Below are 15883 nucleotides of genomic sequence, written 5' to 3'. Positions count from 1 at the left end.
TACATTGTTTTATGCTTGCTTGAAGTTCATGCATGATATTGTGCCTGTTGGGACTTGTTTGAGCATGCCTTAACTTGAAGAATTTAATTAGCCTTGCTTCCCTTATCCAATTGGCCTGAAATTGGTGTAATGATTTTGTATTGATGCTGTTTAGCATGATTTTTTGGAGATTTATTGAATTGTTTTGGATTGAGTTTGATTGATTCATTCTGTTTGGTCCAATGAAGCTTCTAGATGACAGCTTTGCCCTAATTGCTTCATGAAATGATAATGGTTGATGATATGAACATGAGACCAATTGGACTGATTCTAATTTGATTGACTTGATTTTTGATAGATTTCATGTTCTGTTTTGAACTTTTGCTTCCTCTTTGACCCTAGGCTTTGTCTTAGGGGTTTGCTTCTCATGTTTGAGTTGTGTTTCAGGACAACAGGGCAAATGAAATGGAGGAATTAATGCATTTGGTTTAAGTTGCTCATTTGATGATGTTGATTAACATTAATTTGTTTTGTAGGTGGTTTCTAATTCAGTTGTGTTGAGCATTGGCTTATGCTTGCTTAATGCATTGCTTGTGCACAGTTAACTGTTAACTTGAATTGTCTGTTTAACTGTTTGAGCTGTGTACTGATCATGCTAGATTGATTTCAGGTACATTATTGCTTGAGTTCTTTTGAACTTGCTTGTGCTGTTGCTTGGTTGTATAAAAACCAATTGAGGTAGACTCTTTTCTCCATGTAGTCTGGAAGACCTGGCCTGTTACTTGGCCAGGCACCTGTCTGAAAGTCCTCCTTAAGAGGCAATGCCTGTGATTTGTTTATTTTTGTCCCCAAGCAGGAAAAGACCTGAAGGCATTGGCAGATACAGAGATGTGCAATCCATCTCTGCTATTCTGTTGAGTCGTCCCTCTGCTCACACAACTGGTGTTGATGCATTGTGGACATAACCCAAGATCCTTGTCAGTTTACATTGAGTCAGTGACATAAGTAAAGGGTTCCCACTTTCTGAACCCACACTTCATTGTCTGAAGCTCTCCCTGGCCAGGGATAAGAGCTGTGAGGCACACGCCTCACTTCCTATTTCATCTGCTTCACCCTAACTCTCAATGTTAAGGTTAAGAGCTAACATCACCCTGACACAGTTGTGTTGCTTTTGCAACTTAACCCTTGATTGAGCCCACCTTGTCTGTATATAGTGTGTGCTAATTGTGAATGTTTGCTTTGTTCTGATTATGCTTGCATGCTTGCTTTGCCTGGTTAGGATAGCTTGCTGTTGTGCAAGTAGATAGAAAACTCAACCTAGGACCATTGTGGAATACATGATAACTATTAGGCTCGAGTCAGTCTCCCTTTTAGTTTGTCATTTCCCAGTCTCTGGTTAGGAGAAAGTTTCTCCCCTGTTTAGGGGAACTACGTTGCCCTGATCCTCATACCAGATGAGGTACGTAGGCAGGAGGTCGCACGAGATCTCTCCGGGCACCCTTTTTGTTTTTCACCCTTTTTGTTTTTCACCCTTTTTGTTTTCAAACCCTTTTCCTTTTTGTGTGTGTTTGCTTGACAGTTGCTAGGCTCGAGTTCCCGACTCCTTAGTAGCTTGTTGCTTGTTTGTTCTTGTGTGTTTTAGGAGACGGATGTAAGCCCAGCCATTGGCAGTCCGTATCCTCTTGTTGTGTGCTTGGAGTCCGGTATAAGTCCATCAAGTGGCATCTGGTTTCCAGTGTGGGTTTGTTCCGGTTCGGAAGCTGATGTAAGTCCAGCGATTGGCATTCGGGTTCCATGTTTGCCTGTTTGTGTGTTTGTTTGATGTCTCAGCGTCTGTGCGTGTGTTTGTTTCGGCGTGCGTGAGCCGAACTACGGTAGCTCTGATTCTCGTTCCAGACGAGATACGTAGGCATAGGATGCGATGTCCTAGCGAGCCCTCTTCCCCCTCTTTCCACCTGTGTTGTTTTCAGTGTGTGTGTGATGTTTGTTTTAGCAACCTTAATCTATCTTTTGAGCGTGGATCCCGTAGAGTAGTACGAATGCGTAGGGGTGCTAATACCTTCCCTTTGCATAACCGACTCCCGTACCCTTTCTCTTTGGTCGTGAGACCATGCTTTTCCAGGTTTACTCTGAGCGTTTCCTTTCCCTCTTTGGGATAAATAACGCACGGTGGCGGCTCTGTGTTGTTTTGTTTTAGCCCGCCGGTTGTTTTTCGCGGATGCGACAGTCGATTCTCGGAGAACATTGTTACAAGACGTAAGCAAGTCGGATCTGATCACATAGTGACTCTACTCTAGTATATGAATAAGTCGGAAACGGTCTCTGGAAGGGTGTCAGGGGGCAACATGATGTTGGTGTAAGCCCCAGAGGCCAATACTTTTGGTACTTGTATCGAATTATTTATTAATAATAAAAGGCATTTTCTTTATTATGGTTGATTAATAAAGTCCCTGGAATAGATAGTCCGTTTAATGTATTAAGTGTGACTTAATCATGAGAGCACATTAAACATAAGGACACTATTCTTAAAGTATCCGTAGTCGAGCTTTATTGTGAAGTGGGATAACACTAAAGCATTGAGACTATTATGTTTGTAGACTGGTGATCACATCTCATGGATCATGGATAAAAAGTTATCAAGTCTTAAACATAGGTATGAATATTAAGAGTAATATTTATACCGGATTGACCCGCTATGAGAATACTATATAGAAAGTTATGCAAAGTGTCATAAGTTATTCTCATGGTGATAATGGTGTATACCACTCTATATTGACATCATTTTTATCACATATAACTATGCCAAATCCTCTGCTAAGTCTGCGAGGCCAGAAAATTCTTGCTTTAACTTCAGGAAATAAAAATGTTTTATCCCCTCCCATAGCTGATTGTGAAGGAAGTATTTTCAAGTTCGAGCCGCAAAACTCGTCTCCATCCAGCTCAACGGCTCTTTTGGCAGCATCAGGGGACAAAAATGTTATCTTGCCCCACTTTTCTCTATCTGGAGGATCCTTCCCCATTCCTTGGAACTTGTACACAGCACATATAGAACCTGAGGTATTCTTTTCAAAAAACATCAGGAGCTCCTTGTCATCAATTGCATTTATGTTTGAGTGATACACATCAACACTCAGGGAATGCTTCTCGAGTTCCAGATGCTTTATCTCAGCACCAGACCCAAACAAAGCCATAGGTGATGCAGAACCAGACCCGTGATACAAAATTTTTTCCATACATTCTGTGCGTAACCTCTTTTTCTCGTATTCTAAAACATCACTCACCAACATAGTAGCTGTATTCATATCGTGTGAAGCGGCATATAACTGGATGAGATTCTCGTCAACTTTCACTTCAACAAAGATTCTTTCATCCAAACAAGCTTTCCTAATACGTGAAACATGACCAAGCAAATTACTGTTGGATTTCCCACAAAATCTTTTGAGAAGAATAGTGCCAAAACCAGTCAATGTCTTAGTTTGCAACTTCCGTTCTTCCATCTTGGATACATCAAACGAGGGAGGGGGTTGAAGGTCGTATAATGATTGAAACTCAACAGCACTAACACAGACCAGATATTCATTAGACACTGAGAGAAGGTCACCGAAAACCACCCAACTAGGCTTTGAGCAAACACGAGCAAGGAAGAAGATGGATGCAGTTGAACATGTTGTCCAGTTTGCGCTACTTCATAACCAAGTTGATTGCGTCCAGAAAACATGGCTACATTTTCAGAAAGTGAGGCCAGTATAACCTTTTTCATATTCTTATCATGAACAGAAGGTGTATGAGGATCCCAACGCCAGTAACTTGGAACAACAAAGCCATGTTCACGCTCTAGAAAAGATTCTAACTCGAAAACTGTGTCTTGGCATCTCCTCATAGATTTAGCATTGATGCTATTTTCCCAACACCACTTATTCCTCCTCTCTTGAGGCAGAGCCTCCCATTCTTTGTACACAGAGAGAAGTGTAAAAAGGTCACCATCAGAATGGCAAAATTGCACTTTGAGACAATCAGATCTTTGCTTATCACCTCATCAATGTAGTTTCTTAGAGCCTTGAGATGAAAACCCCATACTGCAGAATATATAAATTCTCATTTATCATAGACTCCATCCCACTACAGCACAAAAAACAATAAAAAAAACATGAGTATTACATATCAAAACAGGGGAATAGAACACCATACTATAACAGGTCTCATTTATTCTTCTCAATTCTTACTCTTTTTATCCCTATGTTTCTTAAATTACATTAAGATATCTCACTATACTGCTGCAAATCATCCTTTGTCCCGTTCATAAAGAGCATTAGAATTTATAAACCACCTTAAGCTCTTAATAAGAGTTTGGTATAAAACATCAAAATGATACAATTGTCACTCCTATGATTCTATGAACCTAACAATAACAACAAAACAAAACAAAAAAAGTTATAACCATGAAATAGAAACTATAAACTTAGAAATAATCAATTGATCTTTTTGTTCATATGCTTCACAAGCTGACCCATCTGAAACCTCCAATACACAAAATACACCATGCCAAATCCAATCATCACATAAAGCCAAACATTCTCTCCCTCACTCTCCTTTGGTGACATAATCTCCTCAATTCTAAAACCCTCCCTCTCTGAATTCCCCAAAAGACCCTCCAAAAAATACCCATACAACACATACATCTTATCCCTCCCTCTCGAAACAACCGAAGTAGGGTACCCTTCACTCTCAAGGTCAATTTTGTCATAAACCACACCCTCCCCCATCCATTATTACTCTTCAGAAGCCACAACTTATTCGCTTGCGGTGAAACCACCAAAACGACACCGTCACTTCTAAAAACGACGCCATCAGGACGCGTGAGATCCTCGTTGAGAAGTACGTGCCTGGCTGTACCGTCGTCCGCATCAACCTTGAAAACCTTACCTGTATTGGATTGCACCACCAAGAGATAATCCCCGCTGCTGACGTAAGCAATACCGTTGAGCCCGATGTAACTATACGGTGTGTCGCGGTCCACCGGATGTTCGGTGAACCTCGGCGATTTTGAGAAGATTGAAGCTTCTCCTTTCACGTTGACTTTCCAGATGTAATTGCCGATGGAGTTCGTGACGTAAGCGTTGCCGTTGTAATCAACAGCGACATTGTTTGCGAGGGCTTCTTCATCGGTGGGGAGAGGGGAGAGGAAGAGGCGGTTGCCGGATTTTAGGTCGTAGGCGGCGAGAGCGTTGAAAGGAGGAAGAGGTTTGACGGCGTGGATTACAGCGAGGACGCGGTTGTTGCGTGAATCGACTGTTATACCTACATTGGTGACGTTTTCGGGGAGAGAGGTATCGGAGATTAGGGTTTCGATTATGCCAGCGTCGGAGATTGATGAGATGGTGCAGTGACAGAGGGATCCGACGAGGAAGTGTTGTTTTAAAGGGTCCCACGCTAGGGATTCTAGATAGAGGTTTGGTGATTGGAAATTGATGACGTGGGAGTTTTCGGCGAGGGCTTTGATTATCGGAGTTGAAGTTTGGAGGAAGAGGAGGAGGAGGACGACGACGGTGGTGTATGAAGTAAGGGAGTGATTGGATGAGTGAATTGGCATGGTGAGGTTTTGAGAGCTGTGTTTTTGGGTTTGAAACTTTATTCCAAGTAGCGGCTGAAGTTAAGTGTATGGGTCTTCATCTCATGATGATCTATCTATAAAATTATACTATATTCTTTAATCGGAGAGGATTTTGAATCTTTAGAGTTTGAAAAAGAGAAATTAAAGGTCAGATTGTTTTGTTTTGTTTTGCTTTTAAAAAATGATTTTTATACTATTTACTTTTTAAAAAAATTGTAAATAAAAAAAATTAATAAAAAATTACTTTTAATAATTATTCTAAAAATATTATTTTAGATATTTAATTATTTTATTTAAAAAAATTAGATATTAAATATTTTTAAATTATTTAATTTTGAAACTATTTTTCAAATAGTATTTTATAAAAATCATTTTTGAGATATAACTTTTTAATACATTGTATTTCGATTATATTTTGATCTTCAATAATTATGTTTATATTATTATACATCTTAGAATTCTCAAAGACCGAGCTTTTCTAGGTCGAGTATAAAAAGGCGAACAAGTCGGATTGCATAAATCGTTAGTAGGTCGGTTCTCGGAGAACATTGTTACAAGACGTAAGCAAGTCGGATCTGATCACATAGTGACTCTACTCTAGTATATGAATAAGTCGGAAACGGTCTCTGGAAGGGTGTCAGGGGGCAACATGATGTTGGTGTAAGCCCTAGAGGCCAATACTTTTGGTACTTGTATCGAATTATTTATTAATAATAAAAGGCATTTTCTTTATTATGGTTGATTAATAAAGTCCCTGGAATAGATAGTCCGTTTAATGTATTAAGTGTGACTTAATCATGAGAGCACATTAAACATAAGGACACTATTCTTAAAGTATCCGTAGTCGAGCTTTATTGTGAAGTGGGATAACATTAAAGCATTGAGACTATTATGTTTGTAGACCGGTGATCACATCTCATGGATCATGGATAAAAAGTTATCAAGTCTTAAACATAGGTATGAATATTAAGAGTAATATTTATACCGGATTGACCCGCTATGAGAATACTATATAGAAAGTTATGCAAAGTGTCATAAGTTATTCTCATGGTGATAATGGTGTATACCACTCTATATTGACATCATTTTTATCACATATAACTATGCCAAATCCTCTGCTAAGTCTGCGAGGCCAGAAAATTCTTGCTTTAACTTCAGGAAATAAAAATGTTTTATCCCCTCCCATAGCTGATTGTGAAGGAAGTATTTTCAAGTTCGAGCCGCAAAACTCGTCTCCATCCAGCTCAACGGCTCTTTTGGCAGCATCAGGGGACAAAAATGTTATCTTGCCCCACTTTTCTCTATCTGGAGGATCCTTCCCCATTCCTTGGAACTTGTACACAGCACATATAGAACCTGAGGTATTCTTTTCAAAAAACATCAGGAGCTCCTTGTCATCAATTGCATTTATGTTTGAGTGATACACATCAACACTCAGGGAATGCTTCTCGAGTTCCAGATGCTTTATCTCAGCACCAGACCCAAACAAAGCCATAGGTGATGCAGAACCAGACCCGTGATACAAACATTTTTCCATACATTCTGTGCGTAACCTCTTTTTCTCGTATTCTAAAACATCACTCACCAACATAGTAGCTGTATTCATATCGTGTGAAGCGGCATATAACTGGATGAGATTCTCGTCAACTTTCACTTCAACAAAGATTCTTTCATCCAAACAAGCTTTCCTAATACGTGAAACATGACCAAGCAAATTACTGTTGGATTTCCCACAAAATCTTTTGAGAAGAATAGTGCCAAAACCAGTCAATGTCTTAGTTTGCAACTTCCGTTCTTCCATCTTGGATACATCAAACGAGGGAGGGGGTTGAAGGTCGTATAATGATTGAAACTCAACAGCACTAACACAGACCAGATATTCATTAGACACTGAGAGAAGGTCACCGAAAACCACCCAACTAGGCTTCTGAGCAAACACGAGCAAGGAAGAAGATGGATGCAGTTGAACATGTTGTCCAGTTTGCGCTACTTCATAACCAAGTTGATTGCGTCCAGAAAACATGGCTACATTTTCAGAAAGTGAGGCCAGTATAACCTTTTTCATATTCTTATCATGAACAGAAGGTGTATGAGGATCCCAACGCCAGTAACTTGGAACAACAAAGCCATGTTCACGCTCTAGAAAAGATTCTAACTCGAAAACTGTGTCTTGGCATCTCCTCATAGATTTAGCATTGATGCTATTTTCCCAACACCACTTATTCCTCCTCTCTTGAGGCAGAGCCTCCCATTCTTTGTACACAGAGAGAAGTGTAAAAAGGTCACCATCAGAATGGCAAAATTGCACTTTGAGACAATCAGATCTTTGCTTATCACCTCATCAATGTAGTTTCTTAGAGCCTTGAGATGAAAACCCCATACTGCAGAATATATAAATTCTCATTTATCATAGACTCCATCCCACTACAGCACAAAAAACAATAAAAAAAACATGAGTATTACATATCAAAACAGGGGAATAGAACACCATACTATAACAGGTCTCATTTATTCTTCTCAATTCTTACTCTTTTTATCCCTATGTTTCTTAAATTACATTAAGATATCTCACTATACTGCTGCAAATCATCCTTTGTCCCGTTCATAAAGAGCATTAGAATTTATAAACCACCTTAAGCTCTTAATAAGAGTTTGGTATAAAACATCAAAATGATACAATTGTCACTCCTATGATTCTATGAACCTAACAATAACAACAAAACAAAACAAAAAAAGTTATAACCATGAAATAGAAACTATAAACTTAGAAATAATCAATTGATCTTTTTGTTCATATGCTTCACAAGCTGACCCATCTGAAACCTCCAATACACAAAATACACCATGCCAAATCCAATCATCACATAAAGCCAAACATTCTCTCCCTCACTCTCCTTTGGTGACATAATCTCCTCAATTCTAAAACCCTCCCTCTCTGAATTCCCCAAAAGACCCTCCAAAAAATACCCATACAACACATACATCTTATCCCTCCCTCTCGAAACAACCGAAGTAGGGTACCCTTCACTCTCAAGGTCAATTTTGTCATAAACCACACCCTCCCCCCATCCATTATTACTCTTCAGAAGCCACAACTTATTCGCTTGCGGTGAAACCACCAAAACGACACCGTCACTTCTAAAAACGACGCCATCAGGACGCGTGAGATCCTCGTTGAGAAGTACGTGCCTGGCTGTACCGTCGTCCGCATCAACCTTAAAAACCTTACCTGTATTGGATTGCACCACCAAGAGATAATCCCCGCTGCTGACGTAAGCAATACCGTTGAGCCCGATGTAACTATACGGTGTGTCGCGGTCCACCGGATGTTCGGTGAACCTCGGCGATTTTGAGAAGATTGAAGCTTCTCCTTTCACGTTGACTTTCCAGATGTAGTTGCCGATGGAGTTCGTGACGTAAGCGTTGTCGTTGTAATCAACAGCGACATTGTTTGCGAGGGCTTCTTCATTGGTGGGGAGAGGGGAGAGGAAGAGGCGGTTGCCGGATTTTAGGTCGTAGGCGGCGAGAGCGTTGAAAGGAGGAAGAGGTTTGACGGCGTGGATTACAGCGAGGACGCGGTTGTTGCGTGAATCGACTGTTATACCTACAATGGTGACGTTTTCGGGGAGAGAGGTATCGGAGATTAGGGTTTCGATTATGCCAGCGTCGGAGATTGATGAGATGGTGCGGTGACGGAGGGATCCGACGAGGAAGTGTTGTTTTAAAGGGTCCCACGCTAGGGATTCTGGATAGAGGTTTGGTGATTGGAAATTGGTGACGTGGGAGTTTTCGGCGAGGGCTTTGATTATCGGAGTTGAAGTTTGGAGGAAGAGGAGGAGGACGACGACGACGGTGGTGTATGAAGTAAGGGAGTGATTGGATGAGTGAATTGGCATGGTGAGGTTTTGAGAGCTGTGTTTTTGGGTTTGAAACTTTATTCCAAGTAGCGGCTGAAGTTAAGTGTATGGGTCTTCATCTCATGATGATCTATCTATAAAATTATACTATATTCTTTAATCGGAGAGGATTTTGAATCTTTAGAGTTTGAAAAAGAGAAATTAAAGGTCAGATTGTTTTGTTTTGTTTTGCTTTTAAAAAATGATTTTTATACTATTTACTTTTTAAAAAAATTGTAAATAAAAAAATTAATAAAAAATTACTTTTAATAATTATTCTAAAAATATTATTTTAGATATTTAATTATTTTATTTAAAAAAATTAGATATTAAATATTTTTAAATTATTTAATTTTGAAACTATTTTTCAAATAGTATTTTATAAAAATCATTTTTGAGATATAACTTTTTAATACATTGTATTTCGATTATATTTTGATCTTCAATAATTATGTTTATATTATTATACATCTTAGAATTCTCAAAGACCGAGCTTTTCTAGGTCGAGTATAAAAAGGCGAACAAGTCGGATTGCATAAATCGTTAGTAGGTCGGTTCTCGGAGAACATTGTTACAAGACGTAAGCAAGTCGGATCTGATCACATAGTGACTCTACTCTAGTATATGAATAAGTCGGAAACGGTCTCTGGAAGGGTGTCAGGGGGCAACATGATGTTGGTGTAAGCCCTAGAGGCCAATACTTTTGGTACTTGTATCGAATTATTTATTAATAATAAAAGGCATTTTCTTTATTATGGTTGATTAATAAAGTCCCTGGAATAGATAGTCCGTTTAATGTATTAAGTGTGACTTAATCATGAGAGCACATTAAACATAAGGACACTATTCTTAAAGTATCCGTAGTCGAGCTTTATTGTGAAGTGGGATAACATTAAAGCATTGAGACTATTATGTTTGTAGACCGGTGATCACATCTCATGGATCATGGATAAAAAGTTATCAAGTCTTAAACATAGGTATGAATATTAAGAGTAATATTTATACCGGATTGACCCGCTATGAGAATACTATATAGAAAGTTATGCAAAGTGTCATAAGTTATTCTCATGGTGATAATGGTGTATACCACTCTATATTGACATCATTTTTATCACATATAACTATGCCAAATCCTCTGCTAAGTCTGCGAGGCCAGAAAATTCTTGCTTTAACTTCAGGAAATAAAAATGTTTTATCCCCTCCCATAGCTGATTGTGAAGGAAGTATTTTCAAGTTCGAGCCGCAAAACTCGTCTCCATCCAGCTCAACGGCTCTTTTGGCAGCATCAGGGGACAAAAATGTTATCTTGCCCCACTTTTCTCTATCTGGAGGATCCTTCCCCATTCCTTGGAACTTGTACACAACACATATAGAACCTGAGGTATTCTTTTCAAAAAACATCAGGAGCTCCTTGTCATCAATTGCATTTATGTTTGAGTGATACACATCAACACTCAGGGAATGCTTCTCGAGTTCCAGATGCTTTATCTCAGCACCAGACCCAAACAAAGCCATAGGTGATGCAGAACCAGACCCGTGATACAAACATTTTTCCATACATTCTGTGCGTAACCTCTTTTTCTCGTATTCTAAAACATCACTCACCAACATAGTAGCTGTATTCATATCGTGTGAAGCGGCATATAACTGGATGAGATTCTCGTCAACTTTCACTTCAACAAAGATTCTTTCATCCAAACAAGCTTTCCTAATACGTGAAACATGACCAAGCAAATTACTGTTGGATTTCCCACAAAATCTTTTGAGAAGAATAGTGCCAAAACCAGTCAATGTCTTAGTTTGCAACTTTCGTTCTTCCATCTTGGATACATCAAACGAGGGAGGGGGTTGAAGGTCGTATAATGATTGAAACTCAACAGCACTAACACAGACCAGATATTCATTAGACACTGAGAGAAGGTCACCGAAAACCACCCAACTAGGCTTCTGAGCAAACACGAGCAAGGAAGAAGATGGATGCAGTTGAACATGTTGTCCAGTTTGCGCTACTTCATAACCAAGTTGATTGCGTCCAGAAAACATGGCTACATTTTCAGAAAGTGAGGCCAGTATAACCTTTTTCATATTCTTATCATGAACAGAAGGTGTATGAGGATCCCAACGCCAGTAACTTGGAACAACAAAGCCATGTTCACGCTCTAGAAAAGATTCTAACTCGAAAACTGTGTCTTGGCATCTCCTCATAGATTTAGCATTGATGCTATTTTCCCAACACCACTTATTCCTCCTCTCTTGAGGCAGAGCCTCCCATTCTTTGTACACAGAGAGAAGTGTAAAAAGGTCACCATCAGAATGGCAAAATTGCACTTTGAGACAATCAGATCTTTGCTTATCACCTCATCAATGTAGTTTCTTAGAGCCTTGAGATGAAAACCCCATACTGCAGAATATATAAATTCTCATTTATCATAGACTCCATCCCACTACAGCACAAAAAACAATAAAAAAAACATGAGTATTACATATCAAAACAGGGGAATAGAACACCATACTATAACAGGTCTCATTTATTCTTCTCAATTCTTACTCTTTTTATCCCTATGTTTCTTAAATTACATTAAGATATCTCACTATACTGCTGCAAATCATCCTTTGTCCCGTTCATAAAGAGCATTAGAATTTATAAACCACCTTAAGCTCTTAATAAGAGTTTGGTATAAAACATCAAAATGATACAATTGTCACTCCTATGATTCTATGAACCTAACAATAACAACAAAACAAAACAAAAAAAGTTATAACCATGAAATAGAAACTATAAACTTAGAAATAATCAATTGATCTTTTTGTTCATATGCTTCACAAGCTGACCCATCTGAAACCTCCAATACACAAAATACACCATGCCAAATCCAATCATCACATAAAGCCAAACATTCTCTCCCTCACTCTCCTTTGGTGACATAATCTCCTCAATTCTAAAACCCTCCCTCTCTGAATTCCCCAAAAGACCCTCCAAAAAATACCCATACAACACATACATCTTATCCCTCCCTCTCGAAACAACCGAAGTAGGGTACCCTTCACTCTCAAGGTCAATTTTGTCATAAACCACACCCTCCCTCCATCCATTATTACTCTTCAGAAGCCACAACTTATTCGCTTGCGGTGAAACCACCAAAACGACACCGTCACTTCTAAAAACGACGCCATCAGGACGCGTGAGATCCTCGTTGAGAAGTACGTGCCTGGCTGTACCGTCGTCCGCATCAACCTTGAAAACCTTACCTGTATTGGATTGCACCACCAAGAGATAATCCCCGCTGCTGACGTAAGCAATACCGTTGAGCCCGATGTAACTATACGGTGTGTCGCGGTCCACCGGATGTTCGGTGAACCTCGGCGATTTTGAGAAGATTGAAGCTTCTCCTTTCACGTTGACTTTCCAGATGTAGTTGCCGATGGAGTTCGTGACGTAAGCGTTGTCGTTGTAATCAACAGCGACATTGTTTGCGAGGGCTTCTTCATTGGTGGGGAGAGGGGAGAGGAAGAGGCGGTTGCCGGATTTTAGGTCGTAGGCGGCGAGAGCGTTGAAAGGAGGAAGAGGTTTGACGGCGTGGATTACAGCGAGGACGCGGTTGTTGCGTGAATCGACTGTTATACCTACAACGGTGACGTTTTTGGGGAGAGAGGTATCGGAGATTAGGTTTTCGATTATGCCAGCGTCGGAGATTGATGAGATGGTGCGGTGACGGAGGGATCCGACGAGGAAGTGTTGTTTTAAAGGGTCCCACGCTAGGGATTCTGGATAGAGGTTTGGTGATTGGAAATTGGTGACGTGGGAGTTTTCGGCGAGGGCTTTGATTATCGGAGTTGAAGTTTGGAGGAAGAGGAGGAGGACGACGACGACGGTGGTGTATGAAGTAAGGGAGTGATTGGATGAGTGAATTGGCATGGTGAGGTTTTGAGAGCTGTGTTTTTGGGTTTGAAACTTTATTCCAAGTAGCGGCTGAAGTTAAGTGTATGGGTCTTCATCTCATGATGATCTATCTATAAAATTATACTATATTCTTTAATCGGAGAGGATTTTGAATCTTTAGAGTTTGAAAAAGAGAAATTAAAGGTCAGATTGTTTTGTTTTGTTTTGCTTTTAAAAAATGATTTTTATACTATTTACTTTTTAAAAAAATTGTAAATAAAAAAATTAATAAAAAATTACTTTTAATAATTATTCTAAAAATATTATTTTAGATATTTAATTATTTTATTTAAAAAATTAGATACTAAATATTTTTAAATTATTTAATTTTGAAACTATTTTTCAAATAGTATTTTATAAAAATCATTTTTGAGATATAACTTTTTAATACATTGTATTTCGATTATATTTTGATCTTCAATAATTATGTTTATATTATTATACATCTTAGAATTCTCAAAGACCGAGCTTTTCTAGGTCGAGTATAAAAAGGCGAACAAGTCGGATTGCATAAATCGTTAGTAGGTCGGTTCTCGGAGAACATTGTTACAAGACGTAAGCAAGTCGGATCTGATCACATAGTGACTCTACTCTAGTATATGAATAAGTCGGAAACGGTCTCTGGAAGGGTGTCAGGGGGCAACATGATGTTGGTGTAAGCCCTAGAGGCCAATACTTTTGGTACTTGTATCGAATTATTTATTAATAATAAAAGGCATTTTCTTTATTATGGTTGATTAATAAAGTCCCTGGAATAGATAGTCCGTTTAATGTATTAAGTGTGACTTAATCATGAGAGCACATTAAACATAAGGACACTATTCTTAAAGTATCCGTAGTCGAGCTTTATTGTGAAGTGGGATAACATTAAAGCATTGATATTATTATGTTTGTAGACCGGTGATCACATCTCATGGATCATGGATAAAAAGTTATCAAGTCTTAAACATAGGTATGAATATTAAGAGTAATATTTATACCGGATTGACCCGCTATGAGAATACTATATAGAAAGTTATGCAAAGTGTCATAAGTTATTCTCATGGTGATAATGGTGTATACCACTCTATATTGACATCATTTTTATCACATATAACTATGCCAAATCCTCTGCTAAGTCTGCGAGGCCAGAAAATTCTTGCTTTAACTTCAGGAAATAAAAATGTTTTATCCCCTCCCATAGCTGATTGTGAAGGAAGTATTTTCAAGTTCGAGCCGCAAAACTCGTCTCCATCCAGCTCAACGGCTCTTTTGGCAGCATCAGGGGACAAAAATGTTATCTTGCCCCACTTTTCTCTATCTGGAGGATCCTTCCCCATTCCTTGGAACTTGTACACAGCACATATAGAACCTGAGGTATTCTTTTCAAAAAACATCAGGAGCTCCTTGTCATCAATTGCATTTATGTTTGAGTGATACACATCAACACTCAGGGAATGCTTCTCGAGTTCCAGATGCTTTATCTCAGCACCAGACCCAAACAAAGCCATAGGTGATGCAGAACCAGACCCGTGATACAAAAAATTTTCCATACATTCTGTGCGTAACCTCTTTTTCTCGTATTCTAAAACATCACTCACCAACATAGTAGCTGTATTCATATCGTGTGAAGCGGCATATAACTGGATGAGATTCTCGTCAACTTTCACTTCAACAAAGATTCTTTCATCCAAACAAGCTTTCCTAATACGTGAAACATGACCAAGCAAATTACTGTTGGATTTCCCACAAAATCTTTTGAGAAGAATAGTGCCAAAACCAGTCAATGTCTTAGTTTGCAACTTTCGTTCTTCCATCTTGGATACATCAAACGAGGGAGGGGGTTGAAGGTCGTATAATGATTGAAACTCAACAGCACTAACACAGACCAGATATTCATTAGACACTGAGAGAAGGTCACCGAAAACCACCCAACTAGGCTTCTGAGCAAACACGAGCAAGGAAGAAGATGGATGCAGTTGAACATGTTGTCCAGTTTGCGCTACTTCATAACCAAGTTGATTGCGTCCAGAAAACATGGCTACATTTTCAGAAAGTGAGGCCAGTATAACCTTTTTCATATTCTTATCATGAACAGAAGGTGTATGAGGATCCCAACGCCAGTAACTTGGAACAATAAAGCCATGTTCACGCTCTAGAAAAGATTCTAACTCGAAAACTGTGTCTTGGCATCTCCTCATAGATTTAGCATTGATGCTATTTTCCCAACACCACTTATTCCTCCTCTCTTGAGGCAGAGCCTCCCATTCTTTGTACACAGAGAGAAGTGTAAAAAGGTCACCATCAGAATGGCAAAATTGCACTTTGAGACAATCAGATCTTTGCTTATCACCTCATCAATGTAGTTTCTTAGAGCCTTGAGATGAAAACCCCATACTGCAGAATATATAAATTCTCATTTATCATAGACTCCATCCCACTACAGCACAAAAAACAATAAAAAAACATGAGTATTAC

The 15883-nt window shown here is 39.0% G+C and overlaps 2 protein-coding genes across 4 annotated transcripts; both read right to left on the bottom strand.

Moving 5' to 3' along the window:
- Nucleotides 1-2742: 2742 nt before the first annotated feature.
- On the bottom strand, nucleotides 2743-15777 carry LOC127114556 (ATP-dependent RNA helicase DEAH12, chloroplastic; the record flags this gene model as incomplete). Its single annotated transcript, XM_051046622.1, has 2 exons — nucleotides 15322-15777; nucleotides 2743-3575 (listed from the first exon to the last, which is right to left on the bottom strand). Coding segments are annotated over exons 1-2 (1118 nt in total), but the record flags the coding sequence as incomplete, so codon positions are not given.
- LOC127114557 (uncharacterized) lies at nucleotides 4155-13417 on the bottom strand. 3 transcript variants are annotated; one of them, XM_051046624.1, is made up of 2 exons: nucleotides 13111-13417; nucleotides 4155-5277 (listed from the first exon to the last, which is right to left on the bottom strand). In XM_051046624.1, the coding sequence occupies exons 1-2, from the start codon at nucleotides 13400-13402 to the stop codon at nucleotides 4535-4537; spliced, it is 1035 nt and encodes a 344-aa protein (XP_050902581.1). In that variant the 5' UTR covers nucleotides 13403-13417; the 3' UTR covers nucleotides 4155-4534. The 3 variants fall into 3 exon arrangements, with proteins under 3 accessions (XP_050902581.1, XP_050902582.1, XP_050902580.1); XM_051046625.1 differs by lacking the exon at nucleotides 13111-13417 and adding an exon at nucleotides 8930-9501 and having other exon boundaries at nucleotides 4155-5012; XM_051046623.1 differs by lacking the exon at nucleotides 4155-5277 and having other exon boundaries at nucleotides 11987-13417.
- Nucleotides 15778-15883: the final 106 nt, after the last annotated feature.

The sequence above is a fragment of the Lathyrus oleraceus genome, unplaced genomic scaffold (genome assembly GCF_024323335.1).
Source record: "Lathyrus oleraceus cultivar Zhongwan6 unplaced genomic scaffold, CAAS_Psat_ZW6_1.0 chrUn0572, whole genome shotgun sequence".
NCBI lineage: Eukaryota > Viridiplantae > Streptophyta > Magnoliopsida > Fabales > Fabaceae > Lathyrus > Lathyrus oleraceus.
This window is presented reverse-complemented; position numbering and strand designations above follow the sequence as displayed.

What these genes read in the sequence shown, in the direction of transcription:
- LOC127114557 (XM_051046623.1), bottom strand. Translation starts at nt 13,402, where the DNA reads ATGCCAATTCACTCATCCAATCACTCCCTTACTTCATACACCACCGTC.